This window comes from Caloenas nicobarica, chromosome 1 (genome assembly GCF_036013445.1).
Source record: "Caloenas nicobarica isolate bCalNic1 chromosome 1, bCalNic1.hap1, whole genome shotgun sequence".
NCBI lineage: Eukaryota > Metazoa > Chordata > Aves > Columbiformes > Columbidae > Caloenas > Caloenas nicobarica.
This window is the reverse complement of record NC_088245.1, coordinates 134028538-134045777: the sequence shown is the minus strand read 5'-3', so window position 1 is coordinate 134045777 and position 17240 is coordinate 134028538. Positions and strand designations below refer to the sequence as shown.

Here is a 17240-nt window from a genome sequence, read left to right as displayed (position 1 = left end):
AGGTGAATATAAGAAAGATCAAGCATAAATAGCTTCAGCATTTTGTATAAGACTGAGAACAACATTCAATTTTTGAGATGACTACATGGAACTGTAACTTGATGACTAAATGAGATTAACTACTGGACATTCTTGTACCAATAGTGCTTAGGAAGCAATGCAACAGTCATATTTTACAGCTTAAGAACAAAAAATAAGTATTGCTAACTTTCACAATTTCCTTGTCCTGATAGCAGAGCGTGCCTTCTATCTCTATGATTTGTCCTTGCCTATCTCATTAGGCCCCCTGTTCTTCATTAAGAAGCAATAAAATATAAACCAACTGATTCCTGATTACTTCCTGACAATTAATAACCGAAATAAGCACTGAGCTATCTTTAGTAAATTCACTGTTACCCTAAAAAGTTCAGAAGAGTAGAATAACCAAAATGAAAGACGACCAAGGTGTGTAAGGCAAGGCTCACCACCTGACAAACTTGCAGAACAACAATTAAAATACTAGTTTGAGTTGTAGATCAGAGTCATAGAATCATTTCAGTTGGAAGAGACCCTCAGGATCATCGAGTCCAACCATAACCTAGCCCTAGCAATAAACCATGTTCCAAAGAACCTCGTCTAAACGCCTTTTTAACACCTCCAGGGATGGTGACTCCACCACTTCCCTGGGCAGCCTGTTCCAATGCCTGACAACCCTTTACATGAAGAATTTTTTCCTAATATCCAATCTAAACATCCTCTGGTGCAATCTGAGGCCATTTCCTCTTGTCCCATCACTTTCTACTTGGGAGAAGAGACCAACCCCCTCCACGCTACAACCTCCTTTCAGGTAGTTGTAGACAGCGATCAGGTCTCCCCTCAGCCTCCTTTTCTCCAGGCTGAACAGCCCCAGCTCCCTCAGCCGCTCCTCATCAGACTGGTGCTCCAGACCCCTCACCAGCCTCATCATCCTCCTCTGCACTCCAACTGAACTACAGCTTACCATAATTTTAAAAGTTACTTCTGTTATAATTAGGAACTACATCGATTTTATTTTCTTGTCTTATAATACATCTTACAGACAGAAAAACAATGCATATTACCTTTTGTAGTAAATCTTTATAAAAGCATTTATGCTCCAAACTTCAGCACAGTGATAAATACTGCAGATGTAAGATGATGTTGGATCGTTTTATTTCCCTGCCAACCCTTCTGTAGATGGGAAAATGAGAGACTTGTTCCTAAGATTACTTACCCATGAAGTTCAGATAGCTCTCTCCCCCAAGTGCATGAGTAATGAGACGAATCATTTTATGGAGCTGTATTCCACGATCAATAACTGGAGTAAGAGGTGAGAGCACACTCATGTTTGTATACATCTCTGCATCCATCAGTCGAAACGCCAATGTCTTGTCACCAACAAGTGCCTATAACAGTACAAAAAAAAAGTCAAGAAAACCCTTGGGTGTACTAGGAGAGTTTCCAAAATTTTTTTAAAGCAGGCACTCTGTCTCTTAAAGAGAGGACACAGAAGACAGGCAGGGAGTCAAGGAGATGGCTCAATGCGCAGGACCTAGTCCCTGTTCACGAAGAAAACATCCTGCCAGCGCCAGTGACCATCAGCTCACAGCGACCCCAGCTTCTGATTACTGCAACTTCATATTGCATGATGTGTAATCATGTGGGTGTGATATATATAACCTGCTGCCAAGAAGAGAAAGTATGTAAACTGAAGCAGGGACATCCCTGGGCTGAGCCTCAGCTGGATTGTCAGACCCAACTGTCCAGTTTTCCCCTTGCAGCTCTCCACGTGGTTACAGGGTGTCCCTGCAGCAATGGGAGCATGAGCAGATGGTCACTGAACTAATATCTGTCTAACCCCTGTGTTGGGCCGACATTTCACCTGATGGGGCTGAACTGCACAGTTACTTTTGAGAACCTTTTTGCCTAGAGACATCAAATGTGAAATGTTAATGTCAACTCAATAAACCACAAGTGACCTACGATTTGGGAATTTTTATAGAAATCAGAGAAAATAAGCAAGAAAACATCTCAAGTAAAGTTCCTGGGATGTAGAAATAAAGGGCTATTAACAACACTCCTGATTCCAAGATGCAGAGTGAATATGAAGCATCCATTTATATGCAATCAAGAAAGTGATTGGTTTTCTGTGATTGCACACAAGAGAGCAAAACAAACCAGTAATCCTGTCTAAAAACAGTGACTGAATTACTAATTTGCTAGTGCTTACTGTTATTTGAGAAAGGCCACACAATCACTATGTTACAAGTATTATTCCAATATATTAACATGCTGGTAGTTGAAAATATTTTGGAGCATTTGTACGTAAATAGCTAATTTTTGTTCAATTAGCTCAATTCTCATTTTATACTCTTGCATGAAAACTCACTAGATTCCAGAGAGATGGATGACTTGTAAACAGGTCTAGCAAAAAGCACCATCATCCTTCAGTTTTCCAGCCAGCAATGTAACAGCATACACAGATGATTCCCTCAGGTTAAAAAAATCATCTTTAAAAAAAAAAATTCCTATGCAACAATGGCAAGACTGAAGATTGCAATGAACAACTGCAAGGAACAACTCTTCTCTGGACTCAGAATATGGCATTTTTAGTCTCATTTAATATCCCCATATCGTTCCAGTGGAAGAGAAGGTAGATGTTCCCTGTTCATGTTTTCTATGCCAGCCATGATTTTATAAGCTGTTATCCTTCCCCTTCAATGATCTCTTTTCTACACTGAAGAGTCTTAAGTCTATTTAGTTTTCTTCTTACGAAAACCAATCCACACCAGCTATTACTCTTACCAATTCACAGCAATTTTTCCAGTTATGCTGTAAATCCTTCAAGATACAGGACCAAATCTGCCTCCAATATTCAAGATGCACACAAACCATGAAAGCCTACCGTGGCAGACTGATTTTTCTCTTTGCTTTCCATTCCATTCATAATAATTCCAGTACTGTATCTGCTATTTGGGCAGCTATTAGCATTCAGTTGCTATTTTCACACACTGATGATAATCACAAGGCCCTATATTTTGACTGGTAGTAGTCAGCCCATTATAACATACAAGAAACTAGAAGTGCTTCAGCCCGTCATGTGTATCACTTCAAGTATCTCGGACTGAATTTTATCTACACTCCCGTTTTGTTTCTCCATCCAACTTTTCACATATCATCCTAGTGTATGTCTGCAACAGCCTTTTTTTTTTAAATTTTAAATTCAAAATAAATAGATCTTATTCCCAGTATGAGATTCTAAAACGAAAATACATAGTGATACAGAAAACAACTCGATTGATAAAATCCAGCATGAAATAAAAGAACAGCAACAGTGATGTTCTATGTCATGCTTTAAGATAAAGAATCGGCTTTTATAAAAACAAATAATCACATCATAATATGCATTTCCAAGTAATACCTGAAGTTCTTTACCAGGATTAGGACTCTTCTCTGATGTGGACTCTTAAGTGAACACTGTGTAATGGTCTCAGAGATAAGAATGTAAATAGGTACACAAAATGAAGCCGATAAATGCAATTACCTCTTTAAAATAAAATACAGTCCTTGTTTTGGACACTTCCATTGCCTTGTATTATAGAAGGTATAGGAAATAGAATATCAATCTGTATTATGTGGAGGAAAGAGTTGAAAGTGGACAACTTAAACCTTTCATTAGACTTTCTTTTTTGAAGTTTCTAATTTAAAAATTCTCAACCACTGTTTCTGATTCTTCAGAAACAACCATTGCAAAGATTGTGGGAGATAAGTGTTATCCAAACTTATAATTACTTTTTCATTTTTCCGTATACAGAACCATTACAATTGCTGTGTTTTGAACCAAACTGTTAGAGAATATTTCATTTAGATCTCAAAAGAGGGCACTTGCAATCCTTTCAGAAAGGAAACATTTTCTTGAAGGGAATACAACACTTGCAAACACTGATTCAGTGAATAAGTTTGCTAAATTGTGATATTGGTTATGCTTGTCGTAAACAGTGCTCCAGCTTACTTGACAGAAACCAGATTTTCAGAAGTTTGTATGCCTTCTATGTCCTATGATAGGCAGGCAAAACAAGAAACTAGGACTAATTTCCTGAAAACAATACAAAAACAAAACTAAAAAATATCAACACCCACCCACTCCAAGCAGGATTCCTTTATTAAAAAGAAGGCTCCAAACAAAACAAAACCAAAAAAACTGCACAAGAAAACCCAATAAAAAAAATCCCCAAGTAGTAGTCCAGATCTACCTACTTCTGAAATTGTTGTCCATCCTTTTCCACTCTTGTCTCATTTGAAAAAAAAAAAAACAAACACCACAACCCAAAACCACTAAACTTCATCTCTTACTTGCTTACATATAAACAAACAGATAAAATACCTGGTCATGACTCTCTGCATATGCAATGTATTTTTCTTCATACCGTCTGTTTGTTAATGTATGCACAATATTGCCCATATTCCAGTCTTCATCTTTCAGCTCCTTAATTATCTACAGAAATAAACATCATTGAAAAGTTATTGCTGTTTTAACTAAAAGCACATTATCACCTTTCTTCATCATCTTGGCACAGAAATTTCCAATGGATTGTGAACTGTATTACTTTAACTTCTACTCCCAAGTTTTGAAGCAATGAGCTTCCTCTGATAATCCAAAGAGATGTTTTCTTTTGAATTCCACTACAGAAATGCAACAACTAGAACGCTTTGTTTCTCCTGTACTTCCATGTATAAGCGTGGACAATAGGACTTGCCATCTATCATGTGAAACCTCTGATACAGCGGGCAAAGTGATTAATAGGAGCTGCAAGAAAGCACTGCACAAAAACTAGGAAGAAATATGTAGGCACACACCTACCTACACATGATATTGACATAAGTCTTGTATTTCAAGCAACCCTGGCATACAGTAGCTTCCAACTATAGCTTAACCTCTGGGCTGTATGGTAGATCACTGCAAGACTGCACTATGCTATTGCCATGAAATTCGCAATAACATGAGAGGGTGCTTAGCGCAGGGACTTGCGCATCCCCCCACTCTGTGAATTTCCCGTCAGTTGCAAACCACGATTTCAGTGCCGAAGCTTTATAATACAAAATAAGCTTTACATTTTTTTAGCATGCTAGCTCCTGAGTTTTAGCAATTTAAATTAAATCACATCAATAGAAATTTTCTGCTTCATATGATACTATTTCTTCCATCTTCCTGATGAGAATCATCAGCCATTTGAATAATCTTCCAGGGAAGTTGTGGATTCTCTAACACTGGACAGTTTTAAGATTCAGCTGCACATGGTGCTGGGCCATCTTGTCTAGACTGTGCTTTTGCCAACAAAGGTTGGACCAGATGATCCTTGTGGCCCCTCCCAACCTGGTATTCTAAATCTAGTCCAATTTCAGTGTTAGTCCTTCCTTTTTTTCTATAGTACTTCATAGACATCCATCGATCACTACAACTTAAATGCATAGATGTAAATATATAGACATAAAAATAAAAGTGATAAAAAGACAACAACACTGGAATAGCTGATATGATGCTGTAAAATTTAACTTTTTTTTTTATTTTTGACTCCAAAAATTCTGTCTCTGAATATATTCTGGTACCTATGCAGTATCACATTATGTACTACATCTATCTTTAATCTGAATTAGTACAGCCACTGTTACAATAAATAGCTTATCTTACTTTTACAGATCCCTCAGAATTAGTTCATGGAACTCTGGAGATCCTTCAGGTTTAAAACTGATTTTAGAAAGCTGCCCAGAAAACTTGCTATTACCAGTTACACACTTAAAAGCTGTAGAGAAATAAGAGCAAGCAGTCTAGGACAGTTTCATAACAGTCAATAGACTGTTTCTAAACTTTTCTGTAAAATTGTTTCAGTTTTATTTTTGCCTTAAGAAATATGGTAACAAGCTACATGCATCACCCTTCTCTAACTCAAGGTCTTCTATCATGGTTGCTAATTTGCCGTTTCCTTAGCTAGAACCATGCTGCCTGCATTACCCAATGCTCTTGTACAATCAACACACTCCTAAATAACGGGAGTCTACTGGGAATCAGCCTAGACTGTCATATCTGCATTTATGGCCAACATCCCATCAGCGTGCCAAGCATCCACCTGCTGTCCCATTTTAAGTACATGCTTAGGCTGGAAGATTTTTTTCTCCAGTAGAAGAAAAGAACTTACTGCAGTATAGGTTATGTTTCCTCTCCAACTATTGCAAATTAAAATAAGCAGACCACATCAGAGATGGCTAAATTACATTATCCATCTTTTGCCCTTTAAAAATTCCACAGCCTGGTTTTTTTCTTTGTAATATGAACTTGGTCACTCGCATTTTGCCTACCTAGGAAACTGCTCGTCTTTGCCTGTCCTGAAGCGTGGTAAAGAAGTTGAAAGTGTAAGAAAAAAAAGCCAACAACAATGTGATTCTTGTTGTTACAAAAATATAAGGCCTCGCTGCATTCCACGATTTAAATGACACACTCTAAAGTTTAACAATACTGTCCCTGTTGGAAAAGCTGGTAAATTTGTCTCCTGACTGAAAAGAGGTTTGAAAACTGTTTTTCAGTCAGTCCTCTACCTCCTAGTTACAAAAGTGAAAGATGCTGAAGATAAGTTAATTTGTTGGGTTTTTTTTATTTTAAGGTACTCACTATATTTATTGAAGCATTAATGCTCAAGTAAAACATTTATTGTTTTCAGATCATCCCGATAGCCTGAGGGATTTGGATGTAATCTTCTATCTAACCGAAAAACATCGTCTAAAACATCAGTAGAAGCCTTTTGAGATCATTTACTGCTTTATTCCTTTTCTTGTGATTCTCTGTATTAAGGAAAAGGTGATTTAAATCCTTATCGTAGTCAGTGTTTATCTGTATATTATTGTACTCGACGAGCATTTACAGATTATTATTATTCTTTTTGTAACCCCATTGTATCGATTGCTGGCATCTGTATAATTCACCTATGTTTATTCTGGTTAAACTTTCAGCTCTGTCCATGTTCAATGCCAATTACTATGCCAAATTTCAGAAGGGTTTGTTGCATGTTTTCAGGGTTTGTTTTTTGGTTTTGTTGGGTTTTTTTGTTTTGTTGGTTTGTTTTGTTTTGGTTTTTTTAATATATATTTTTATCTGCATATATGCATATGGTTAACTTATCTACCTGTTCACAGTCAATATAGGCCACACATTGTACAGCTGTTGTAACATACAGGTAATTTGAAACAAAATGAGTCTATGTGTACTGTACAAAGAAAACAAGTATCAGCTAGAATGCAAAGAATAGCCCCTGAATTTACACATCCTCTGAAACCTCTATGATATCTGACAGTTCTCATTTCAGCCACTAATACCTGTGCTCAAGCTTGTCAGAATTTATTTTAACAGGACATTAACAGAAAAGAGAGTAAAATTTGTCAGTAGGATTCAGAAGTGGTTTTGTGTAGGCAGAGATAGAGAAACATCCCACTTTGAAGAGCAAAACTTATTTTTTTAAAAAGTTCTCACCTGTATCCACTTATCTGGAATAGCCATGGCTAGTCGATAATCAAAACCCCCTCCTCCCTCTGCAACAGGACGACAAAGAGCTGGCATTCCAGAAACATCCTAAAAAAAAAACCCCACAACACGTAATTTGCATAGCGTTGCAATTATTTGTTCAGATTTTCTACCATACAGTAATACTTCTATACCAACACTCTAAACGATAAACAGTTTCACATACTGATCTGAGTAAGGGAGGAAAAAAACAATAACACTACCACCACCACACAAAAAAACCCCAACAGTGAATAATTACTACATCCAGATTTGCTGTCAGAATGCAAAATTTACAGGGAAAAGCGTTATGATTTTTCTTATCAAATACTCTGTTTACAAAATATTTGATAAAGAAGATATTTGATGGGAAAGAGACATCAGTAGATGCGGAATTTGAAATAATTGGCTTTAGCTCCAAGTAATCAATAGAAAGTTGTCAACAAAAGACAAATCTTAATTTTGTTTTTTCAAATTTTGCATAAAGAATGGTATAAAAATAAAAGGCTGAATATAAAGTATAGCAAAGAAAAAAATACAATCTCTACTCTTCCTCCCAAATGCAGAAAACCAGAACTATTGATTCAGCTAGCCCTGGAAAGCAGCATGTTCTTACTGCATAATTTTCCAGTTTCACATTGATGGAGGCTGATCATTCTTAAATTCATAATTCAAAGTTCTGAAAAATATTTATTTCACCATTTTATTAGGCAATTATGTCACGTAGCACTCTTTTTCTATAAGTTAGCTTATTTGTATAGAAAATGCAAATCTCCAATAATTGCAAAACATCTATCAGTACTCAATTTTATTAACTTATGTCAGTGAGAAGCCATTCTACCACAGTAGTTACAGATTAACATACACCTCCTGCATCTACACAAGAGAATTTACGGAATTAAATTCTGACAGAACAGGGCATAATTAGGAAGCTCATTCCGGTTTTCTGGGTTCAATCCAGTTTCCAATCCAATTGCTGCATTAGACTAGCGACAAAGATATTTGCACATGAAGTTACATGTACACACTCATCCATCCATACACACCCAACACACCCATGCTGACATAAGGGAGAAGATGGACGACATCATCACGGGTGGCATTCTGGGGGGAGAAGGCACGGCTGCCATTCAGAGGGACCCTGCCTGGCTGGAGGAATCAATCAACAGCAAGCTTGGGAAGTTCAGTATGGGCCAGCTGTCAGATCCTGGCCCTGGGCTGGCCTAACCCTACCTGCATAGCGGCTGCCCAGTGGGGAGCAGCTCTGCTGGGGAGGCCGTGGGGCTGTGGGCCGGCAGCCAGCTGAGATGATGGACCAGCAGCCAGCTGAGATGGACCAGCAGCCGGCCCTGGCAGCAGCAATGGCCGGGAGCATCCTGGGCTCTGTGAACAGCCAAGCCAGGAGACCAAAGGAGGGGATTATCCCCCTTTACTCAGCAGACATTAGATCACACAGAAAACTGTATCCATGTTCCATATGCTGTAAATACCAAATAACGAAGCAGAAATTCTTTCCAGACTTTCAGATATTATAAAAGGAAGTTCAATATCTCTTAAATCAGACACAAAGGATTAAGACTGACTAAGGCTTTCCAAGTTATGCAGTACAAGATGGTTTGAAACGGAAGCCTTTCTCTGTGGTGCTACAATGCCTACCTGGACAAGGTCTGAGTCTGAGGTTTAAGCAGCCCCCATCTACTTTAGTCACAATTTTGAAAGTCAGATTTTTGGAAAGTAAAATTCCAAACCTAATCCTATTTATATTTATCTATATCTACAGATTTTACCTAAACACTAAAAAGAAAAATTCAGTGTTAATTTGATTCAGTATATTTTCCACCAAATGTAAATAGCCAATGCCTAAGCATTTGGTTCAGACCTTAGTTTGAAATGCCCTGCATACAAAAAACAAAAAAAAGATAATCACAGCAGCAGGGTTTTCTTGTCTGTTTTTATAAGGCTTCAGGCATGATGTAATTTTACTTAACATTTTTTCTTCTCATTATAAAAAAAACTTTATAAAGCTTAATCTAGAAGGCCAAAAAGATAAATAAGCATATAGTCAGTAATATCTTAAATGTTAGGAACTAATAAGACAGTGAATATACACAATATTAAAAAGTTGTAAAAATATCAGTTAAATAATTAAGGATTATGTTATAATTAGTTATGGCTAGACACAAACGTTTTTCTCATGTAGCACTCATTCCATCATCGTTCTAGGCAAGCAGACATTCCTCACTGCCTTTTATAATTTTCAAGTATGTCAACAGTTTCTCCTTCTGAAATTTTCCTTTAACCATGCAGCACATTAATCAGTTCTATATTCTGTGTAGCGACTCCTCCAGGCAGAAAATGATGTATTGAAACAGAAGTGGTTTTCAACTCCCATCAAGAGAAACTGAAGACACATCTTATTAAAAAAGAATTCTTAGGCCAGGTAATACAAGCAGACTGGGTTTCATTAGCAGGAATGCTTTTAATCTAAGAGTATGTAGAAAATTAAGAAATTTCACTTCAAATAAGCCTACAGCTCAATGAAACCATCTCAAGCTTGCTAGCGATTGCTCACCAGATGCCATTTTTGATAGCTTGTCATTAAGCTTTTAGCAGTGCTTGTCTGTAATATAAAACTTTCCCATAAGTAAGAAATGAAGTTAAGCTAGATTGTATTTTCTGGAGATAAATAGGGAACTCTTCAGCAATACAAGAAGTTTTATTAGAAATCCATATAGTCCCTAATGCTATCAGAGAGATGGAACTTTTTCCTTTAAATGAAAATAATCATTTAAATATAATAATAACAGAAAAATTCTCAAGGTTTACCTGATTTTCTCTTTCAAATAAAGAGAAAATATCAGTGAAAAATCTACCTATTCATAGAACCTAAATGCTCTGCTGTTTTGTACTATTAAAAATTCCATGTGACAACAATAATGTTTTGCAGTCAAAAAGTTAAATTGATCTCAGTCAACTGAAGTAATACAGCTTACTCTCTCAGAAACCTGAAAAAAAACTTAATACTAAATTTAAATTAGCATACACATTCAACATTTATAAAGTTATCACATTTATTTTGAAGGGGAATTGTCAATCATGCCAATATAATTCAAAATACATGAAACCACACTAGGGCTGTTAACCATGACTCACTAGTGACAAATGACAATTGTGCAAAAGCAATAAACTAATAAAACCAAATCTCATTACAAGTTCAAGCAGATGAAGGAAACAAACAAAAAAAAAGAAATCCCCACATTAATGACCCATTAATGCAGAGAAAACTCCTGAAGTGCATATTTCAGTTGTTTTTCACCACAAGGCAAAGTCTGTCCACCAATTAATATTTCTCAGCTCATGTCAATCCTTGAATACCCGAAGTGTGACTTGATAATTAACCAGAAAATTCACATACCAAAGCAAACTAATCAATGTTGTCATTGGCAAATTCTGATCTTACCTCTGCTATGGTTATACATTCTGGATGCAAGAAGTTAATCATGTGGTTGGCCAGCATTAGATAACACAAAGCATCTTCATCCACATGTAGGCCAAAATATTCATTGTAATCTCCACTGAATCCTGTGCCTAATAAAACAGGAAGTTTCAAAGACCACAGTTGCTTTTTTAGAGAAACACAGATATTCTGCAATATGCAATTTTATAGATGCCAAATTTATTCATAATTTCAGATCTATCCATTTAGCAGCACAAGAAGATATTAGCGAATCTGGAATTTTTGGAGCATTCAGTGGACTTTATAGTCTTATTTCCACAGCAACAGAGCTGCAACAGGACTGCTGAGATTAGAGTTGATTAAATTACATACCAATCCCATGATGGTGATACAACATAGATGTAACACCATCAAATCGGAATCCATCAAAGCGGTAGTCTTCGATCCACATTCTCAAATTAGACAGAAGGAATCTCAAAACTTCCCAGCTGAAATAACATGAATATATTTTATAAGTTTTAGAAACCTTGGGACTGACTAGAGTTCCTTATACTATGTTCCCCACTTGTGTTTATGGTACTTGTACTGAACATTTCACCATTTCAATGACTTCTTCCCCGTTTTTCATTAGCCTTTTCCTAAAAAGTGTGTCTACCTTAAATTTTATGTTATTGATCTTTTATTGCACATAATTTTAAGATTGCAGACAAGGGTTTAGGAAAAAAAAGTCAATGATCTATACAGACATCTAATAGGTTAGTGTTTGAACAAATATACTACATTTTAATGCCCATCCTTGCCACTGTACTTGGCCATTGCCTCTCTAAAGATGGTTATACTGTGTGGAAACAGATCTTATAGAAACAGAAAGAAAATCATAATAGGTAAGATTTTTGTCCCCAAGATTTTATGGATTTACAGCAATTTCTAGGCACCATAAAAGTTGACAAGCTGTTAATCCCCCTTCCCTGGAATTATTTACAAATCATACGTCACCAGTAGATTACCAAATTACCTACTGTGTTGCAAGTTTAGACATTTAAAGAATAAATCAAGTTATGGAAGTTGAGGAAATATTTTTTGAAATTTAGAACAACAGGAATGGGGTATAACATACACACAAATAAAGCATAGACATGAAATCAAAAATACAGAAGAGGTTCCAAAGAGAGTTGAGTATGAGGCAGTATTTCTGAACAAAATTTGTATCAAAGAACAAAACAGTTTCAGAAACAGTATTCCTACTATTCATCACCTCCTCTCCCAGGACACTAGTCCCATTAGCTTCAAAAGACCCCTATATACCATTTCCAATCTTTGCTCTTCGTGCCCTTGCCCTTGGTGCCACCCTTGGCATGGGCTGCCTCAGGTGCATCCCCTGCAAGCTGTGGCTCTGAAGGCCTCACCCATCTCAACCAGTCAACCAAATGAGGTAGTGAAGCTTTTTTTGCCTACGTCTTCAACACTTGTCATTGTTACGCTTTCTCTCTAAACAGTTTCCCAAGGTAGCACACCTACAGCCTCAGGTACTACCAAGTCTCTGTTCAATGAAGAGTGCAAGCTAGGCAGCAGCACACTGGGTCTCACTACCCTCTTTCTGGTAGGCGAGGTGGAAAGGGGGCGCCTGGCACAAAGCACGTCAGCCAGCATCACTGCTACAATTTACCTGTGCATGTAGTTGCCATAAGGCAGTAAAAGGAGACCTTTTCTACATTTCACTTTATTTAACAGATGCCAGAGACAGAAGACTCATGAGGCAATTATGACCCAAGGAAGAAACTCTGTTTTGACAAAACAAACGTCTCCACCTTCCTTCCTCCAAAAACATCCTCATATGAAGGGTGCTTAAAGTCTGGAGTTAGTGCTATTACACAAACAGATGAGAAGGCTGTGGACACACTATAAAGCTGGTAAAAGTCTGGTCTCACTGAATAGCCAATTCTTATTTACTTCAATAGCATTACAATATTTCTCCTTTTCTTTGCATGTACTGCACACAGATACACACTCTTGCATATAAAGGCAGAAATATTACAGATGAAAAATTCCAAATTTAGGAAATGCAAATCAGTTCAATACCTTTTCTGGGCATGCATTACATGACAAGACCTTTTATTCTATCCTCATGTTTTCCTGCCTTGCCCCAAATAATCCAGTTCACAAGATAACACTTTACTAGGAAGATCTCAGGAGCTTGTCTACAGAATCTTTCATGTATTTGTTATTTCTCAGGTGAAATGATTTGCAATGAATGAATGACAGAGAGAGAATGCTCTGATATTGAGAGGAATAGAAACGTATCAGAAGTCCTATGAACTGGCAAGCTGGTCATGAAAATACAACTTTGTGCAAATGATCCGTCTATCTTTTTCTGACCCAGCATCAAATTTGAGGAAGGCTATTTGCTGCAAGCTAAACACTTTGAGCAAAGTCAAAGCAGTAGCTATATTGCAATAAAAATACTATCTCACACAGAATTAAGATAATGCATGTACAAAGAGTAGATTAATTGCTACAAGCACCAGCCAGACTTGAAAGTTATTTCTCCTCATTACAGACTGCTTGACTTTATAACCTTGAACCTCTTAAGATGCTGAAGAGGATTTGTACATTTGTAAAACACACACAAAGAAGTCCCAAAATAGATAACAAATGTAATTTTTTCCACCATGGTTAGCACTGAAGATTGATCTTTGGAAAAAGATGGAGAACCAGTAAGAAAATAAACTGTAATGACTTTTACATGAAAAAGCAACTACAGATAAGAACGAACAAGATGAATTTGTTGAACCAAAATATTAGTTAGCAAATTGATAAGATCAAAAACCTGAGTAGAAGCAGCAGATGTTTTCCAACCATCTGATTGCGCATGGGAGAGAAGATTGTAAATAAATAAACATACATATTAAGTCCGATTCTAGTCTAAACTGGGGGAAAAAAAATAAGTTTTAGGATTATTTCTAGGAAGGATGTCAAATACTAGCAACCATATTGACTTTTAGAGAGATAACTACACAGCTCCAAAACACAAGCCAGACAAACAGTACTTTTGAAACATGCAAATCACACAAACCATACAGAGGTTCATGATTTCATCCAAGTCCCTTTATTTATGGAAGCAGCAGCAGTAGAAATAGAAGTTGACAGAAGTAACAAATAATTTTGCAGAATGCCAGTAGCAGCAAAAATCAGCATAATTGAAATACATCCACCATATAAGCAATAACTCAGGAACATTTCTAAAATAAGTACATTGTCGTAATTTTACAGATATGGAAACAGGATAGCATTCATCAAGAACGTAATTTCTTCCGGGCAAAAGCCATATCTTAAATTATATCCTAACAGACTCTCAAATTTTTGCATACCACAAAATTGAGAAAGTTCTTTCATTGCATGTATGATCTAAGAGAGGAAAATATATGCTGTATTATCATTAAGGAATAGAATGATTTACACTGCAAGAAATTTAAGTAATTCAGAATTTACTGAGACATCATTCAAAACAAAAAAGGTCTTTGCAGAGAAGTCCTGCTGCTTTTTTTTCCTCCCCCTTGGGGCCAATAGTTCACACATAAAATTTCTCATTTGTAAAAGTGAAATGAGCATGTCTACCTATATGACCTGGTTTCACAAAGTGATAAGAAATTTAACACCTTTCCTATACTAGGTCAGCAGAAAACCTGTGAAATCGCTTACAAGTCACACATTATTTACTTTTTTCCTCCTGTGCTAATAAAAAAAGCAAAATAATGATTCACTATAAGAATTCTAAATTCCAGTCCATGATGAGCATTAAATATTTAGATGCAAGCAAGTAATGCATTTAAACCAGTTAATTTTGTCACTATGGACAAAAAAGTAACATGGGCTGTACCTATAACAGTTTGAAGCTGCTATTCTTGAACCATATTAATGTTGACATTCAGGAATTGCATTTATTATGTATTATAGAAAATGGAAGGAACTGCTGACCTTATAAGAATCTAGACTTCTATGATGATTTACCTGTTTTCAATTCTTAGTGCTTAACTAACTTAACACACTGTAGCATTGAATTGCTAACATATTATTTTTCAAATTATCCCCAAACATTTCAATAGCTGACTGGCTTAAATCCTACCAAGGGAATGCAAAACAAAGAAACTGGCACTCAGTCTGATAATGCTAACTTTTCAGTTTATCTGGTACAAGTTATTTTATGAACTAAACATCCAGATTTGATAGAGATGTTATTTTTAACTGGGTTTTTTTGTTGTTTGTTTTGGGGTTGGTTTTTTTGTTTGTTTGTTTTAAACACCAGTTTGCCTGTTATTTAGATGCATTTTTTTCAGTCAGAGTGATACAAAAATATAACCAATCTTCTCGTATTTGGAAAACAGCAGCAAAAAGAGTAAACTCTCCATATTTTAACCCCTTTCATTTACATGTAGAAGTAAATCCCTGCTGTCCTCTAGGTAACATCATTGCCAAGACCTCAAGCCATCTCTAGCCATAAGGTGCTGAGAAATTGAAGCAGTGCAGCAAGTGCCCACTTTTTAGCCAAAGGACAATCCTGACTGACACTGCTGAGCTGCTCTCGATACCTGCACTCCTCATTATACCATTCTATGGGAACATACATATCTCCCTATCAGTCATCAGAACGCAATACAGCTCTTAACAGACCAAAAGAGCTTTTGCTTGGTGATCCGAACTGCCTCATGCCTCTAAAATAACTGTGCAGACAACAAAGGATAAAAGACCCCAGAAGGATAGCTCTATGATAATCTGTGACAGAAAGGATCTGCAGCAACATGTCACCTCCCCTGTATCAATCCCAAGAAGAGACTGAAAAGCAGAGTTAACTTCTTTTCTCATAGTAACAACCACAGAGGCGCTGATGTAGAGTGCTACTTTTTCCAGACTTAGGATTTCTGTGTGTGTCCTATACAGCCAGAAAAGAAACAAGCCAATGTCAACAAGAATGTCAGCAATACTAAACTTACTCACATTTCAAAGTTAATATTCAGATATAAAATAACTTCTAAGGAAAATGTTTATTCTGAAAACAAATAATACTAATTGATAGTAGTGGCACAGATATCAATAGGTAAGAAGTTACAGGAGACTAAAGCTTTCAGCTTAACATGCACTGAATTTTCAACATTCTAACATAAACAAAAAACCATTGACAAAGGTCCTGAGGACAGAGCCCTCTCTCTGTGCTTCAGCTACCAGAGTCAGGAGGATTTAGCTGGGAAAAGTTTTCAGAATGGCTGCAACCTTCTTGCAGTATTCTCGAACTATCCTTCACAGAGCCACAATATTTTGGATACTATTAAAATAAATATGGTGAAATTGATTTTTTAACATCCCCACCATAGGCAACCAATGCAAAAGACAATCAACATGGTCATGATCCCTTTGGTCAAGCAGTTCATGCTGATGCACTGCAAAGGTGATCTGAGGGTCAAGGGAAAACTTACAGGTTAGATGCACATGTTAGGTTTCTACTTCTTGTCCATCACAATCTTGTACATGGATGAGGCTTGAAATTGATACTTTCAATGGCGGTGGAGCTTTACTTACACACAGCTTGGGAAGATGATATCCGTACTGCATGGATTATAACTGCACTTTCTTGGGCAAGCTCATGGGGACAGTTCCCAATTCTCTAAGTCTCCTACTGCAGCTGGCTCAAGACTTACAGAATCATTTCAGTTGGAAGAGACCCTCAAGATCATCGAGTCCAACCATTATCCTAAAACTAGTACTAAACCGTGTCTCTAAGAACCTCGTCTAAATGCCTTTTAAACACCTCCAGGGATGGTGACTCCACCACTTCCCTATGCAGCCTGTTCCAATGCCTGACAACCCTTTTCATGAAGAATTTTTTCCTTATATCCTATCTGAACCTCCCCTGGCACAACTTGAGGACATTTCCTCTTGTTCTATCACTTTCTACCTGGGAGAAGAGATCAACACCCTACATGCTACAACCTCCTTTCAGGTAGTTGTAGACAGGTCCCCTTGGCCTCCTTTTCTCAAAGCTAAACAGCCCCATATCCCTCAGCTGCTCCTCATCTGACTTGAGCTCCAGGCCCCTCACCAGCTTTGTCATCCTCCTCTGCACTCTTTTCAGCACCTCAATGTCCTTCTTATGATGAGGGGCCCAAAACTGAACACAGGATTCAAGGTGGGGCCTCACCAGTGCCAAGTACAGCGGTACAATCACTTCCCTGGTCCTGCTGGCCA

The 17240-nt window shown here is 37.1% G+C and overlaps 1 protein-coding gene across 3 annotated transcripts in view; it reads right to left on the bottom strand.

Annotated features, from left to right (window-relative positions):
- Positions 1-17240, bottom strand: part of GBE1 (1,4-alpha-glucan branching enzyme 1) — a 160870-nt gene that overhangs the window by 52841 nt on the left and 90789 nt on the right. For all 3 annotated transcript variants that reach the window (XM_065630003.1, XM_065630012.1, XM_065630022.1), the window contains exons 8-12: positions 11376-11491; positions 11007-11134; positions 7517-7615; positions 4382-4492; positions 1232-1403 (exon numbers count right to left, since the gene is read on the bottom strand). In XM_065630003.1, coding sequence (XP_065486075.1) covers positions 1232-1403; positions 4382-4492; positions 7517-7615; positions 11007-11134; positions 11376-11491 — 626 coding nt within the window. The remainder of the gene's footprint in view (positions 1-1231; positions 1404-4381; positions 4493-7516; positions 7616-11006; positions 11135-11375; positions 11492-17240) is intronic.